Source organism: Colius striatus, chromosome 2 (assembly GCF_028858725.1).
Source record: "Colius striatus isolate bColStr4 chromosome 2, bColStr4.1.hap1, whole genome shotgun sequence".
Lineage (NCBI taxonomy): Eukaryota > Metazoa > Chordata > Aves > Coliiformes > Coliidae > Colius > Colius striatus.
The window spans coordinates 59,228,582-59,246,505 of record NC_084760.1 but is presented as its reverse complement, the minus strand read 5'-3'; the positions used below and the strand labels follow the sequence as shown (position 1 = coordinate 59,246,505).

At 38.5% G+C, this 17,924-nt stretch overlaps 1 protein-coding gene across 6 annotated transcripts in view; it reads right to left on the bottom strand.

The window, feature by feature from the left end:
- Positions 1–3,857: 3,857 nt before the first annotated feature.
- TMEM200A (transmembrane protein 200A) overlaps positions 3,858–17,924 on the bottom strand; it is a 56,236-nt gene continuing 42,169 nt past the window's right edge. For all 6 annotated transcript variants that reach the window (XM_061989963.1, XM_061989957.1, XM_061989958.1 and 3 more), the window contains one exon: positions 3,858–6,966. In XM_061989963.1, coding sequence (XP_061845947.1) covers positions 5,475–6,950 — 1,476 coding nt within the window. In that variant the 5' untranslated portion in view covers positions 6,951–6,966 and the 3' untranslated portion in view covers positions 3,858–5,474. The remainder of the gene's footprint in view (positions 6,967–17,924) is intronic.

Sequence of the window (17,924 nt, the reverse complement as noted above, 5' to 3'; positions counted from 1 at the left end):
AACAAATACAGCATTGCCTAAAAGTAGGAACATGCTCGGAGAACAAAAAGATCTAAGTGCTAAACTGTTTGTACAGTGAATCACTGGGTAACTCTGAGCAACTAGAGTGATTAATTTCTTTTAAAATATTAAAAACAAGTCCCTAGATATATCAATGTGTTTACAATAAGTTATTAGATTATTCCTGGTACATTTCTTTATTAGGAGAGCAGTTGGCTGTTGCAATGAAATTAAAGTGCTGATAAGAATTTCCAACTGATAACAGAAATCTATTTATTGGTAACTCATAATTAATCTGCAGTAGTTTGCAAAAGCAATATTAGTAGACTGAAGGGCTTAGTATGACTCAGAAATGGATTAGATGTTTCTGTGAATGCCATCCTGAATAGCTGGAATAAAAACCGATAAGGGACAACAATGGTTTTATGACTCTTCCTATGGACAATTCAGTGATTGTAAATTGTTTCTCCTCTAAAGCATTATCTACTTGAATTAGAACCAAGGCAACAGATTACATATATAGCTTTTGTTTAATACAGTGGGTTCTTCTATTTCAATTTCAACAAACTATTCTAAAATAAAAGTATTTTAACTATCAGATTTCCATTCTTTACGAGACTCAGGGTTGCAATTCTACCAGTTGTCATTCAGACAAGTAATAATATTAAAAACTGAGCTTTACTGAATACGTAAAATATTCCACCAAAGCTAACCTGAAATGCCGAACTTCAACTACTACAAACTGATTCTAATACTAAATCGAAATACTAATAAAATTTAAATACTATTTTCAATAATAAATACTAAACCATGAAACAATTCAACATCCCATGCATGGAACATAGATGAAAGAGTTTATAAATGTGACCTCAAAGTTAAACCCATGCTAGCTATGGCAATTGCGATAATTTGCTCCTGAGCTTCATTTGAAAAGGCTTAAACAAAGGGCATGAACTCGCCCTTGAGTAACTAAATCATACTAATTGAAGCACTCCTACATTGTAATAGACCATTTATTCCATTTGTACTGTCATTTATACATTCGCACAGTCTTGCTAAAAGAATTCCACTTGCTCAAAATAATGTCATATTTCATAGGAAAATTAACTAAAAAAAGAGTAGTACTGGGGAGATGAAGGCAGAAGTCCCTGGAAAGGGCCAGAAAACGACTCACAGAAACAAGTTAAGAGCATATGATCAAAGCATTCCAGAAACTCTAAAAGTTGCCTGAAAAAACTTTTCAAAGAGAAATCTCATGCTGTAGGTTAAAACTATTTCCCAAATTTCACGTAGCAGAAAGTAAAGGATTAGTAAAGCTGTATGTTAAGTACAATCAGCTCTACGTCTGAGAAAAGCACTCTGATAACAGTTGAGGAAAAAACCTGTTTAGGCGTCTAATGGGACAGACATAGATGCTTACCTCCAAAACTGGCATCCTCAAAAATTCTGCTCAGTTATAACATTAAATTTCACTTTCAAAACCAGACTGGTGGTGTCAGCTCACCTTTCCATCCTTTACACAGCTCAAGCCTGAGAGGTTATCCATCAGTACAGGTAACACCCTGCCAAAGTCCTTTTACTGCCGAGAAAAGCCATGCCAACACCTTCCTATCTGCTAAACCCTGTGTCACTGAGCAGCTAGAGCATCTGCCAGTCTCCCCTGGTTAAATCTGCATTGCTCTCTGTGGAAAGGTTTGTTTCATTGGCTCACTGGGACTGTAAATTGAGTTTCCAGGGGAATAGTTAAAATATCAACCTGGGAAGAATACAGACTGTTTCAAGGATTTTATCCAGTAACCATTTAATATAAAATATAAAACCACTGCTGGAAGAGACAACATGACCCAGCATTTCTGCTCTATCACTGCAGAGTCACACTCTATTATCTGATGAAAATTGCCCAATAAATAGAGTGAAACAGCTTTGCGCAGGAGTGAGAGACAGACCTTTCCATCAGTCTGATCTATAGGTAGCAATTAAGTTACTTACCCAAGACGTAGAAAGTGTATTTTTTAATAGTCTTTTCAGAGGAAGAAGCAACCTCATTGCTTGCACGGTCTAAATGACATTGAATTATGACATACAAAAGACACAGTACCATAACATTTCCTCTGGCTAGATGTAAGGTTTAGCACTTATTCCATGAAAAAAGCTTGTTTTGTGGCATTAAAATTATTTTTCCTCATGTCAAAACTAGTTTAAAACTTCCTCTTTGTCTTCTTTTTCACCCTGTAGTTGTTTCGGAGCAACCCAGTCTGGGGCTGCACAAAGCATCGATAACAGAAATGAAATTTTTAAAAAGTCTGTGAACTGGATCAGCAACAGAGTGGAAATGATACTTATGCCCTAAAGATATAACTTAACACATGCTTGTCTTCACCAGTTCTTTACTTGCCAACTGTGCAACAACTTGCCAACGCGTTAACTATTTTGCCCTACTGCAGTTTCTGACTTCTATATGTGAAGACTAGCGATCAGGTCTTTTGAGTGTCTACAAGTTTTCCTGACTTCCGCTTGAGTTGAAAATATCAAAGGAATATGGAAGATGCTACTTTACCCCTGAGGGAGGTGATCTTTCCCCTCTATTCAGCAATGATGAGGCCACACCTGGAGTGCTGGCTCCAGTTTTGGGCTCCTCAGTGCACAAGAGACATGGACATACTGGAGAGAGTCCTGAGAAGGGCCACAAAGATGATGAAGGGACTGGAGCATCTCATATGAGGAAAGGTTGAGACCACTGGGACTGGTCGACCTAGAGAAGAGAAAGCTTGGGGAGGGGTCTTATCAATGTGTAAAAATACCTAAAGGGAGAGTGCAAAAAATGAGCCAGGCTCTGAAAAGAGCCTGGTGCCCAGTGACAGGAGAAGGTGCAATGGGCACAAACTGAAAAACAAGAGGGTCCTTGTGAACATCAGATAACACTCTTTTTACTGTAAGAGTGACCAAGCACTGGCACAGGTTGCCCAGGGAGATTGTGAGGTTTATTCAGAAACCACCTGGACATGGTCCTGCGCAACCAGCTCTGGGTGGCCCTGCTTGACCAGGGTGGGTTGGACAAGAAGAGCTCCAGAGGTTCCTTTCAACCTCAACTGTCCTGTGATTATCTGAATGAAATATCCCATTGTGGGATAATACCGGAATATTTTTGTAGTTGGTCTGTCAAGTATGGAGTTACTTTGTACAGTGATGTTTTGATTTCTTGCTTTGAGTCAGCAGCTTTACCTTGGTCTCCCATGTGGGAGACCAAATTTTTCCAAAGTGAGTACACTTTTTGCTACCAGGTATCAACATTACAAATAAAATCTCGTTTCCTTCTATACTTAGAAAAGGACTACTGTTCTCACATATAATGGTACCCAAAGAAGTCTTTTAAGCTATGATTTAATGTAGCTATTAAGGAAATAAAAGCTTACATCATTCATGTCTTTAAAGTGTTTTCCATTTTTATATGAACAGGATGTTCTTTTTATACAAAATTTCCTTATATCAAAATCATTTTGAACACACTTCATATTACATAGAAAAAAATATTCAGCCTTTACATGTGTAGGGATGTCACTGAAATCAGTCAGTCATAACCAAATATCTAGTGTCAGGCTAATATATCAAGCACAACATTATGTACAATGTTACAGTACCTAACTATACTTTGTTATGGAAGATTTGAGACCACAGAGGAAAAACAGGTCTTGGATATATGTACAATGTTACAGTACCTAATTATACTTTGTTATGGAAGATTTGAGACTACAGAGGAAAAACAGGTCTTGGATATATGTAGATAGACATTTTATTTTATTTCAAAAAAATAGCAAATGTCTTAAGAACACAAACCAGAAAGTTATTAAAAGCTTCATAGTAAAATATTTAGCCAACTCTGTTACAATATATAGGCTTGAGGTTCTAACAGTTGACACTATGCCTCGATTCACTGAGCAAGTAATGCTCCTGACACATAAACATTGCACAGTTCAAACATGGAGCTGAATATTAAAAAAAGAAAAAGAGAGAATATTTTTAGTTTTGATCTTTCATAATCAAAGTAACTGAAGAGCAACAACATTTCAACGGGTTTTATTCTTTTCGGGAAAAGCCATTAAAAATAATTCCTGAGTATTTACGTTAAGGGAATATATCAAAACCCACCAACTAAGACCAACATGCTGTTAGGTGAGCCTTGCAGCTTGAAGTGACATTCTCTAGCATGGCTATCGTGGCAGGAACGTGGCCTAAATACCTCAACAAAACACGTGGAACTCTCTGGTATGTACATTCAAATTCTCATTTGCTTTAGCAATAGCCTACAACCGTCAACTGTGAAACTGTCAACTTGCTTTGCTGAGAAAAAACATTGTTTTAAATGTCACTTCCTTTTGCAAAATCCAGTAATGCAAATCAACACAGCTAAACCTCCAGTGAACCATCTCACCAATAATTATGTGAAATGTGGAAATCAAAATTTTGGCAAGGGTCTTTCATACTAAGTTAGTACACATATTATTTGTATGCTTTGTATCAGTATTTTGATAGAGATTCAGTTATTTAGCTTCTTGCTGTTGTAATGAGAGGCAACATATTCATTTTCCATTATTACCTTGAGACTCAAGTCACAATATCATCTTATTATACACCATGTTTCTAGAATCCTGTTGGCATTTATTATGTTCCTTCCTATGATTTTAACTGAATCTGTACATTCTTATTTTAAAACTGCTGCCAATCAAAGTGTTTTAGAGAACTAATCCCAGAAGAATTTTCAGACTTCTTACTTTACATATGTTTTCCCAGATTTACAGGATTAAATTACAATGGATGTAGAAAGATTATTGTACAAAGCATAGTTAATAATTCACAGCACTGTCATTCAACTCGACCAATTACAATGGATTCACAAAAATGGTTTTAATTCTACCCACTCTTTTCTATCCACCCACCCCAATATGTAAACAAGTTTCACACAAGGACAATGGCAAGGCTGCAGTTACCGAGATATACCTTATATGAAAGACAATGTCTAGGATAAAGGCCTGGATTTGACAATTTCTCTGTGTTCTCATTTCCCATTCTAGACCACAAACACCAGCTTTGGACTCTTGCAATCATCAAATAAACCAAACTTACATGTAAATGGAGCTCTTTTTTTTCTAACAGAGACTTCTGAAGTCCAATTGATAAAAAGTAACATGCTTATACAGAACAAAAGAAATAATGACTTGGGGAAAAATTCGAATCAGTCATACCAAAACTCTCTGAGCAATTGTTATATACAGTATTGCAGCTGTATGTTACTGAGACAAAAAACTCTTGGCACTACAAAGATGAAGATCTCTGTTCCCACAAGCCAATTTCAATGGGCTGTTAAGCATTTGGTTAAAAACAGACTTTTACTAGTCTCACTGAAAAGGAAAGACTTTTCAAAATGTTTTTTGCTTTTAAAAATACTGTATGACATCTTCTAAATTCCATTTTAAATACTAAAATCTTGTTTCAGAAGTTCCTCGCTTCAGGTTGTTACTCAAAAATTCATCATGTTCAAAACTCAAATTATTATGAGACCTTGATATCATAAGAAGCTTTTCCTTATTAGTAAAGTCTTTCTTGACTGCTGCTTGTGGCACAAGTAACCTATCCATCGGGTCCTCTTTGTTTTCTAGTTTCATATATCCTTTACTGTTGCTCCGATCCAGTCTGGGCCAGCTGGGGTGTTTCCTTTGTTCAGCTTGGACGGTGAGCGTAGACGGACCCCTGTCCAAGTCCAGGGACTTGGAATGTGAAGACAGAAGATGCAAAGATGTATTAGACCCAAACTGTTTCCTGGCAGTGCTAGGGGATAAAAGCTTTCCTGTGCTTGGTCCAAGAGTCATAGAAGACTTGAACTGATTGGACGGAGTATCTACAAAGGAATTGTGTCGTGGCAGCACAGTAGCTGCCGGTCTGTAGGATTCATTGGTATCGGCTAGTGGAATGGCCAGAGAATCCATTGAGAGATTTCTGGACCGACTCCTAGTGATCTCCGAGTCCTCCGTTATGTTGTCTATACTGGGCTCATCAATCACGCAGTTATTCAGCTTAATTACTGGCAGCGTGAAAGCACTAATGGAAGATGATACAATGGATTTTGTTTCACACTTTATAGAGCTAGTGCTTTTGTCATCTGAAGTCTTGCTGGAGTGAGGGTAAAGTCCAAAGACTGAATCAGATTGGTCAGTCAGCAGAGGTGGCAGGAGGCTACCAGTCGTCCTCTCGTCACTTAGGGTAATCTCATCTTCTTCGGCAGAACTATCCATTCTAAAATTACTCTTGAAGCCAGAGAAAGACGCCACCGTGTTTGCAGCCAGGTGTGATGCACATGAGCTCCCACTGTGGCCAAGTTCTCCTTCCCCCAACAAGCCAGTGAAGGCACCACTCAGCTGTTTCTGTTCCTTGATCCTGAGAGTGTGGATGTCTATTACAGTGGAGTATATGTCCCTCATGTGTATGATTTTCGTTTCCTTGTCACGGTTTTCATGCAGAATGGCATTCGCACAAATAAAAATGAAGATGCCAATGCCCATGGTAAAAGGGCCCAGCATTTTCATCTTATCCGAGTGCACGTGCTGTTCAAAGAAACGAAGTAAAATGCTCCCTTGGCTTCTCAGGGCCTGGGTTTCATTAACAGATAGCTTATCTTCAGATCCTAAAAGCTGTTCCTTTTGGGGCCAGTATCCAAGGATGGCCATTGCAATTCCAAAAAATGCGATAAGCACTCCTAAAACAAGGAAGAATCCTGACGGAGAATAGAGACGGATTTTGCCCCTGACAATTACTACATCTGCCCTGGGCCGGCGTCTGACTGGTTTCTTCTCCTCAGAAGCCGGTGCTGCGGCAAGATTTATATGTTGCTGAGATCTGGCAGAGTCTTGCCTTTTTAAGGCAGCCAGTCCTGTTATGACGCCCCCGGTTGCTATCATAGTTCTGTATTGTCCCCTGGGAAAAGAAAAAGGGAAAAGAAAAAGCAAAAATTTTGAGGCAAGCAAAGACCATGTCTGCAAATATAAACAGCAATTTGTTAATTTGTAGATATTTCTTGATAATCAAAATATTCATGACTTTTAAAAAGCTACTACATCTTAATCCAGTTATGACACAGTAGCAGTTTTGAGATTCATGTCATCTTAAAGAAGAAATTTCCAAAAGTTTTGATCACTGTAAATACAGGTAATAAATCTTCCACTAGGGATGTAAACAGTACCAGAAAGCTACTGCTGTTAGTGGTGACATATCAGATTTCAAGATGAAAATATTCAGAAGCCTTAATAGATGCTTTATCTCTGCACTGTTCTGCAGCTAAGTCAATAATATGCTATTAGCTTGTATGTGTTTCAGATAATTTTAGCACTTTAGCTAGCAGTTCTTTCAAAAATTTCTATGACACACAATGACTATGAATACAGATCATTCCACATATCCCCTTCAAGAGATCATTCCGTATATATCTCAGTATATAATAATGCACATTTATTCCATCATTTAAAGAAGCTTTTATTAAGCTGATGCGGGTCATCTGAGTCTCAACTACAGAAACATTTTTTGCCTTTCCTAATTAAGCTGACCCTCTTTTATGCATGTCTCGGTCTTTTTTCTCCCTTTCTTGGTCCTCATGGGACTACAATACAAGTACTTCAGTTTAGCTTACCAGATAAGAAATCTCCATAAATTCTAAGGTAATTAATTCAAAGCTTCATTGTTTTATGTGGATTTTTTTTTTTCATTTTAGACTTCCTTTCATACCTGGCTGTCTATTACATGAGAAACATTTACCAGCATAGGTTTAAAAGGGAAAGCTATGTTTGATAGCTTTGTATGATGAAGAGTAACAAATGAAACAACAGTTTATATATAATCAGACTCAAAAAGAATTTCTAAGCTTAATTAGTGAATATTAGAACAAATACTAGATAATATTTTAGAGTCGAATTACCATACTACAAGCCAGGTATGAAAAAATTATGTTCTCTTTGGTTGCCTTACTAGGTTCAGAGATAAAGAAAGTCTGACAGTCTGTTGCAAAGGAAAATGCTCCATGTCAAAACCGTGGATGGTTTATCAAGCTGAAAATGCTAAAGTTGGACTGGATGTGAGGCTGAAATGCAGACGGAAAGCAAAACAGTGACTGCTTGCAATTTACAGGCAGTAATTTTCATCAAGTCTTTTAGCATATTTATAGGTTTTGAAAAATCTTAGCAGTGCATCCATTAAAAAAAAAATTAAAAATCTATCATGGTGTGAGAAACAAACAAACAGACTCTATATTTGGGGATTATAATAAATTTCCAACACTGCAAGCAGGTGTCACTTAAACTTATCTACAAATAGAAATTACTCCAACTCACCAATTATGAACTTGATTAAGAAATTAATAGGGAATTTGAGATGGGTGGCCAAGTGGGAGGACTAATCCAAAAAAAAAAAAAAAAGTATCCAATGTTATTATTTGTGCAGCAGCAATTCAGAGGACTGACAGAGTAGCAAACTGAACTCCCTCATTACTAAAGAACAGAGGGCTTTCTCTCTCTGAGAGAGAAAACTTTCCTTTGTGAAGAAACTGGAAAAAGGCTTAAGGTCCTAAGAAACACAGCATCTTCTGAATTGTGGAAAGAGAAATTCATAGCATTATTCCAAAAATCTCACAAACGTCACTTGTCATGTCAGGATTTATGTTGCTAATCTCTCTGGAAATTCTCACCCTTTGCAATTCATTTTCATTTTTATGCTATCTGGGTAATTTCAACAGTTCAATGTCAATTAATTTATTGAATACTTAATGAAAAGACTTTTTTTTATATAATGATTTAAAATTCCTCCAAAGAAAGTTATTTGACATTGACAGTCTTTAAAAAATAAATCAAAACTTTCTCACATGCCTATGTGTTTAAGGGTTTCTGCCAAAAAGGGAAGATTTGTAAAACAACAATTAAACCTCTACACAGAAATAAATAGGATTTACCTATTATAAAGCAGTTATATTTTGTCATGGCTCAATGAAATGTGATTAGCTTTCTCAGCGAAATAAATTAAGATAATTATGACATACCTTTATTTAAAATGAAAAATCATTTATCTATATCCTAGTCTGTTCCATTATTTTCCAGATCCCAGACCTTTGTGGCGGCAAAGAGCTTCTGTCTTCACACAGTGTTTTACAAGCACACATCAACTCTCCCTGTCCATTCACAGAGCTGCCAAGGAGCCGCACAGGTATGGCAAGTTAGTGCTAAATTCACACTGCCTCTTGGCAGGATTGCTTATTTTCTGTAGGGTACTGTGCTTATCACAGCTGTAAGGACTGAATGAAAGGATGAATGGAGTAAGCTCACATCTGCCTGCTAAATATTTTAAACCCATCTCTAGCAAGAGCTCCTCTCTAACTGTGAAAACTAGACCAAATGAAACAGTACATCTTGAGGTGTCTTTCTACATAAAGTTCTCATTTGCAAATTTTGCAGAAATCGCAGGAAAATCACATCTTAATTTCATTATTAATTGGTCTACAGTAATTGGAGGGACAAAGAGAAATTAGAGATCTCCTAAAGTGAAAGTGAGAGAGAAAGTAAGATCTCTCAAGCCATATGGCTGGCTTCCAGCATTTCAGGGGAACATGTTGTTCCTCTGTTCACTTCACCTGCATCAGAACTTCAGCGGCACGGGAAAGTCTGGCTGCAACAACATATAAATATTTTATACAATAAAACAGTATCTTTCCTATTTCTTGAGTTCATGTCAATATTATTAAATCTTCTTTCATGGAAAAAATCATAACAAGGTTTGTAAATAATAATTTGCAATAAGCCACAGTGTTGATAAGGCTTATAAGCAACTTTATATTATTAACAGCTGAATTTTGATCTCTTATACATATAATAAAATCAATGTTATTAACTGACATTTTGGTATGAGATGATTTCACTTCACACTGACAGTTTTTCAGAAACCAATTACAATGACGTGCATATTAAGATAGAAGACTTTCTTTTCAGAAAATATTATATTTAGGATAAAGTGGCACTGTAGATGCAGTTGACTTACTCTGGACCACAACAACCCCATGAAACGCTACAGGCTTGGGGCAGAGTTGGCTGGAAAGCTGTCTGGCAGAAAAGGACCTGGGGGTGTTAATCAAACATGAGCCAGCAGTGTGCCCAGGAGGCCAAGAAGGCCAATGGCATCCTGGCTTGTATCTGAAAAAAAAGTGGCCAGCAGGACCAAGGAGGTGATTGTCCCCCTGTACTCAGCACTGGTGAGGCTGCACCTCAAGTACTGTGTCCAGTTTTGGGCCCTGCACCACAAGAAAGACACTGAGGTGCTTGAGCTTGTCCAGAGATGGGCAATGAAAGCGGTGAAGGGTCTGGAGAACAAGTCTTATTGGGAGCAACTGAGGGAGTTGGGGATATTTAGTTTGGAGAAGAGGATACTGAGGGGAGACATGATCACTCTCTACAACTACCTGAAAGGAGGTTGTAGTGAGATGGGTGTTGGTCTCTTTTCACAAGTAACAAGTCATAAGACAAGAGGGAATGACCTCAAGTTGCACTAGGGAAGCTTTAGACTGGATATTAAGAAAAATGTCTTCAGCAAAAGAGTTGTCAACCATTGGAATGGGCTGCCCAGACAAGTGCTGGAGTCACCATCACTGGAGCTATGCGACCTGATCTAGGTGGACCTGTTTTTGCAGGAGGTTGGACTAAATGATCTCTAAAAGTCCCTTACAACCCTGCCATTCTATGATTCTATAATTCTGTTTAGAAGATGTGCAGATGGGGTGCTTAGGGACGTTGTTTAGTGGTGTGCATGGCAGTGTTAAGTTAATGCTTGGACTCAATGATCTTAAAGGTCTTTTTCAACACAAACCCTTCTATGATTTTATGCTGTAGTTCTATGATTCTTTGCCATTTCTCTTTAACTTTGTGATTACATTTCGTTTGAAGACACGTCACATCTGAAGTCTAAATTTAAACTTTGGAACAAGTGAAGACTTAGAAGACTTTGACTCAGAGGTATATAAAGATTACACTAAGAGGTCAGCATCTCTTTGGTGGCACTGTGAATGACACATGTTTGCTCTAAAAGGAATAAAATAATGGTAAAATGGATGTGGAATACAGAACAAAAAGAAAGGAACAGGTCTGTAATTTATTTTATAAAACACAATCGTCTTACTGATACAAAAGCACCACAGCTGCCAAGCTCCTTTTGAAGAAGAAATGTTAAATGACTCTTAACCTTTTAGTTGCTCTCTTTGTTTCATCTTCAACAATAACATTAGGTCCAAATGCCTGGGCAGTTTAGGGTTTTAGTCTTGAAAGAAGCAGTGGCCTAGATTTACCTCTACATTTAGCTTTGCTTTGCATTGTTCCATTGTTACAGAGTGGCCCCAACACCAGCCCTGACAGCCATTCAAGGATCATCCAAAAAAAGCCTGCCTTGGTAGAGATTCTGTAAAGCAGTCCCTGCTCACTCTCATTCTTGCTCTTTCTCTGCATTGTTTGTACAGAGGAGAATGACTCAGGCTCTTGACACTTCATTTCTAACCTCTTCAATGGCCATTAGCAAGATGTACTTCACCTCTCATCCAGGCTGTACACCAAGATGCTTTAAAAAGTCCCAGCCTCAAGGAGTGTTACCTGTCCCCTTATCACCAAGAATGGATGGACCTCTCAGCGGATGCTACTTTGAGTTATCTCAGGTAACTGTAGCCTCAGTAAGGCCTGCAAAGAGCACTGTGGCAATGATAGAGAAATGGAGACGTAGGGAGAGACCTGGATAACAGTGGTGGTTTAACCTTGGTTGAACATCAGATGCCCATCAAAGATGCTCTATCACTCCCCCTCCTCAGCTAGACAGGGGAGAGACAATATAATGAAAGGCTCTTGGGTGAAGACAAGGACAGGGAGATCATTCACCAATTACTGAGTTCAGCACAGAGCCATCAAGCTGATTAAGGGAGTGGAGCATCTCCCTTATGATGAAAGGTTCAGGGAACTCAGGCTCTTTAGCTTGGAGAAGACTGAGGGATGATCTCATTAATGTTTACAAGTACATAAAGGGCAAGTGTCAGGAGGATGAAGCCAGGCTGTTCTCAGTGATGACAGGACGAGGGACAATGGGTACAAGCTGGAATATAAGAGGTTACAAAGAAACATAAGGAAGAATTTCTTCACTGTGAGGGTGATGGAGCACTGTAACAGGCTGCCCAGATGGGCTGCTGAGTCTCCTTCTCTGGGGACATTCAAAACCCACCTGGAAAAGTTCCCGTGTGACCTACTCCAGGTGGTCCTGCTCTGGCAGGGAGGTTGGACTAGATGATCTTTCGAGGTCCATTGCATCCCTTGAGATTCTGTGATTCTGTGCTACTGTCAAGGGTAAAACAGATTTGACTGGGGAAATTAGTTTAAACTATTACCAATCAAATCACAGTAGGATAATAAAAAATAAAACCAAATCTTAAAACACCTTTGCTCCACGTCTTCCTTCTTGGACTTTAATATACTCCCTATTTTCTCTACCTCCTCTCTCCCATCAGCACAGGAGAACAATGGCTCTCAGATGCTCCTCCCCTCTCTAAGGTGAGGACAGCTCACACTCTTCCCCTGCTCCAGTGTAGAGACCCTACCATGAGAGGCAGTTCTCCACAAATTTCTCAAATGTGGGTCCCTTCCACAGGGTGCAGAGTCCTTCAGGAACAGACTGCTCCAATATGAGTCCCCATGGAGTCACAAGTCCTGACAGCAAACCCACTCCAGTGTGGGTTCCTCTCTGTCCACAGATCCACAGGTCCTGCCAGGAACTTGCTCCAGGGTTGGCTTCCCACAGCATCCTTCAGGCATCCACCTGCTCTGGTCTGGGGTCCTCCTCGGGCTGCAGGTGGCTCTCTGCTCCTCCTGCCTCACCATGGGCTGCACCAAGGGCTGCAGGGAAACCTCTGCTCTGGGCCTGGAGCACCTTCTCCCTCTCCTTCACTGACCTTGATGTCTGTAGAGTTGTTGCTCTCACATATTGTCACTCCTCTCTCTGGCTGCTGCTGTGTTGCATAGTTTAAGAACTTTTCTGTTCTTAAATATTTTCTTACAGAGGCTCTACCACTGTTGCTGATGGGCTTGGCCTTGGCCAGCAGCAGGTCCATCTTGGATCTGGCTGGCATTGGGTCTATTGGACATGAGAGAAGCTTCCAGCAGCTTCTCAAAGAAGCCACCCCTGCAGCACCCCCACTACCAAAACTCTGCTATGTAAACCCAATACAATAACACCTGCAAAAATATGGGTAAGATCCATGAGAGTTACTGCAACCGATCTAAGAAGAGAATACTGGAGTCAGAGGAATAAATTAATTCAAGAAAGGTTTGCAGACACGATGTAAAATAGCTCACAACAAAAGAAGTGCTACTCTGAGATGTGTGGAGTGACATCTGCTTTTTCCTTACATTACACTGGCTACTGAAGTCAAGGCTGCCAGAGTGGCTGGAAGGGTTTCTCCTTTATCACACTTCCGTACATGGAAAGGTTGCTCAGATGCTCAAGGAAAGGCTGTCATAAAGGAAACTTAAGAAAGAGGGTAAAAACAGCTTTCACAGAACAGTTTGTTGTACACAACCTCTCTTGAAACTTGCATTCGCCAAACAAAGAATGAAGTACTTTCCTAACAAAGACAACAAAGAAATGGTAAATTCTGTGACACAAAGGTAAGGCATAGGTAATTTACCACAGGTGCACGAGGACCTGATCAGACAGAAATATGGTGTATTTATCCCACTAGCATTACCCAGAGCTGACTTTTACAGCCTGACAAAAGAAGGTAAGCAGGAGGCAAGTGACCTGGGGACTCACTGGACTAGCTGCAGAGCAGAGCAACAGCTGGACACCTCTACTGAGAGGTATGGCGGATAAGAGGAGTGACTCAGAGTCCTTACGAAGCTAGGAACTGTCTACAAAAGTAATAACCAGTTATCCCTCGGAAGCTAAGCAAATGACAAAACGGGTGGGATAGGATTCCACGGGATTTGAGCCCAGTTGACTCATTGATTGATTATCCCAGATACAAGAGATGTGTCAACTGCAAGAACCTACTACAGACCGCACATTTCTGTTTTAGCAGCAGCTGAGTCAAGAGCTGCTATTTAGATAACGGCTCTAACGCTAGGCAGCCTAGGAACATCTGAAAGAAGTGTGTGCAAGAGCACAGATTCAATGGAAGGAATCTACTCCATATCATGTTCTAGCAGCTCCAGCTAACTTCTCCTGGGTCCACAAACTATAAACTTTATTTCTCTCTTTTACCTGAGGCTGCCACCTTAATACCCTTCTTTTCTCCTTAATGACTGGCATCACCTTAACTGTACTGCTGCCAACTTTGTCTAAGAGATGGTCTAACTTTTAAAATAATAATTAATCTCTCATCAATTTTTATCAACTTGTAGCAAGCTTTAAAGCTTGGGGCTTCTATCTTAGGTGCACTATAAATGTTACTGATTCTGCCTACAACTTTTGAATGTATACATAGTAATTTGAATTATACAGAGATCTTATGCTTGATTTTGAATGTATACTAGAAGCAAAGATGGGAAGCAAGCTAACAAATTGAATTTCTTTAGAATTGTAGAATTGTATTTCTTTAATATTATTTGGCTTATTCCAGACATATGTCAATGTCACTTTGTTATTTGCATAAATGTTTTTTTCTCATCTACTGTTTTAAAAATGATTGAAACTCAACTGTGTGAACTGTACAGGCAATTTCCCTGTAGTTTATGTAAAATTTTCTGAAAAGTACTGCTTTTATGTTTCTGCAAAAAATTAAATGTCACTGCAGGAAGTAGTGGTGTATGATATTGCCTGGTTTATAATGCTATATTTATGGCATTTCCTATCTTACTGTTTAATCTGATCAGTAAGTTTATTTCCCATTAGTACTTATTTGTTATCATTTCAGTGACTCAATTTCAGATTTTAACAAAGGGATAAATTTTAACGTAATTTCTTTTACCTTTGATAAACCTAGAGTCCTAGAAATGGAGGTACATGAGAGACCATTTATTCATAAAATTTCTCATAATCAGGAATTAAATTTATAAAATAACAAGAAAACTGACAACCTGATCAAATAGATCAGTATTAAGCTGCATTTAACTCATTGATACTTTTCTCCTGATGCACAGGACATGTGTATATCAATGTTACCTATGCATAGAGGTTGTTATCTGGTAAGATCCTTTCTATTCCAAAGGTAAAAACATGCAACTTTATAGGCCCAAAGGGATGAATCACTCTGGTCCAGGTAATATATCAATAGTCAAACAGAGAGTAGTTCCGTAAGAGGCAGAAAATTACATTTTTGTTTAGCAGTTTAACAACCAGCCCCCTCCAGGTGCCTAGCACACCAATGGGACCACCTTACGATGCATCTCTCTCCTCATACTCATTCTTCAAAAAATGACCTGATTGAACAGATTAAAAAAGAAAAGCAAGTAAGCAAGAATAGGTGACAAGAAAGCATGTGAAATGTGGTATTAAAAATCTTCATAACCTCAGCTGGGATTTTAAAGTCATGCTAGCAAAAGCCAAGGATAGGAAATTGCATGCCTATTTAAAACATTAAAGCTTTGAAATTTCCAGCTGAAACAAACTCTTTGGGTTCAAATACCCTTTAATGGTGTCTCTTTTATGCTGTAAAGGGATAAATTTAGGGATTAATCATGTACTTTTAACCTCCTGGTTGCCAGACAGAATACAGAAGCAGGCCAAATTGTACAAGCAGTTTCACAGCATAAAACAGAAAGAGCAAGCTGGACATGGGTCAGCCAATGCAAGAGCATCAGGGTGTCCAAGTGACAGCAATAGGCAGAAGGTCTGTTGCAGAGATGAAAAGCTCAGGTTCCCTGAATATTGCAGCTGTATCAAATGGTCTGTGTTTGCTTTACAGTAGTGCCATATTAAACAGCAAAATCTTTGCATTTGTAAGTGGAAAATAAAAGCTTGGTATTACAGACACGTCAAAATATGTTCGAAAATTTGAAGTTTGACAGTGATCCATGTATTTTAAAAATCTACATAAAATTGTAAGCTAAGTGAGTATGCCTGTTACCCAGATTCATGGCATGCTGTGACTGCATTCTTTAAATCACACCAAACAAAAATCCCACTTGAATACTCTCCTCACTTAGATCATCTTCCACATACATTAATTGTTTCAACTATTACACTAAGGTAAAAAGTAAGGTGAACAGCCAGTGATACTGCACAAAGATTAATGCTTGAGCTGCTTATCCTCTTTGCTCTTATTGCTTTTTCAGACTGATCCTTTCAGTGGGTCATATATTGTAATTCTGTGCCAAATCAGCAACATTCAATATTGGCAGCATTACACAGAGCTCATTAGGCACTCACAAAAGCACAGAGCACATATCAAAGAGAGAATGAAGGAACCTGAGTTTCTGTATTTTGCTTTCAAGACACTGCTCTATGACTTGGCCTAGATTCTGGTCTACAAGCTTTTGCCTGGCCCAGATGCATTCACTTTGAAATTTCTTCCTTCCTTAACAACATCTACTGGCATGCTTTAGTAAATCATATGTGAGGCTATGGAAATTCATTGCCAATGTAAACATAATATGAGGTCAGCATCGTGTCTCATGTCTATAAGCTTCCCAGACACTGTACACTGAACGAAACATGTTTTCAGGTCACAAAGCACCTGTTTCACGCTGTGTAAACCCACCTTCCCCACCACCACCATGTGTGATGCCATGAATTCCCAGCTGTCCTCTCTCTGTAGCCGTACCAGCTTAGCTTAGGCTCTAGATGACAGACTAAAGAACCACAAGCTCTCAGGCACTGGATGTATGTGTTTGTGGAATGTCTACCATAATCTCTGTATTCACTACATTAAATTATCAACAAATTGAGAGCTGTATCTTGTTTTCAAAAGTGTGCACCAGTAACTTCTTAAACACTGAAATTTCTGCTTCTTAGGCACAGTCCTGTTCCAAAGTGTATTGCAGAACCACAATAAAATGCAAGTGGGAGCTTAAAAAACAGTAGGAAAACAAAAATAGAAGTTTTATAAGATTTGAAGAAAAAGTGTCTAGAAGGTGATTGACTAACAAAGTGTTTTCATATTCCTTCTAAAGGAAAAAAAAAGAAAAAAAGAGAGAATATGCGCACAGGAAAACAAAAGCTGGATATACTAGGCTTTACTTTTGCTTTTACTTGCTTGCATTCTCCAGTTTGAGTTTTTCTACTTTTAGTAGAAAACAGCTAGGTTTTTGGGTTTTTTTTTTAGCCTAAATTGAGTAAGGTGATAACTGTCTTTTATGACTAAAGTGACAAAATCTGTTTCTAAGCTGTTTTAGCATTTTAGTTTGCGTAAATCCGTTTTCTACTGAAAACCAGCACTACACATGGAAGCAGATACTGGCTATTTAGCCAAATATTCATAATTATTTTAGAGGCATTTGTCCATTTACATTATTAGTGTTCATATTCAGCAACTAGAAAATATCCTGGATTATCTGTAAGTAAAACAAGTAGACTAAGTTAAATCTTTTAGGTTTAAGTTAAATCTTTTAGGCCATGCAATCAATTTGCTTTCAATATAAGCAGAAAGTAAAGCTTTTTATTGAAAATAACCACTTTGTGAGCTCAATCTAATTTAAAATGTGTAAAGGTAGCCTACATATTTTAATGCATTTATTCTAGTTTGCGGGGTTTTTTTTCCAGTTTTTATCTTTTAGATGTTATAGAGAATAAAGAGTTTCCTTTAGAAGTAAGAAAGTGAAAACTGTGAGGTAAATACTATATAGTCCAGCAATCCTAGAACTGAAAGAAAAAATGCACAGAACTAATGGGAATTCTGAAGCAAGCTCAGACAATGCAGATTAGAGTATTGATCAGCT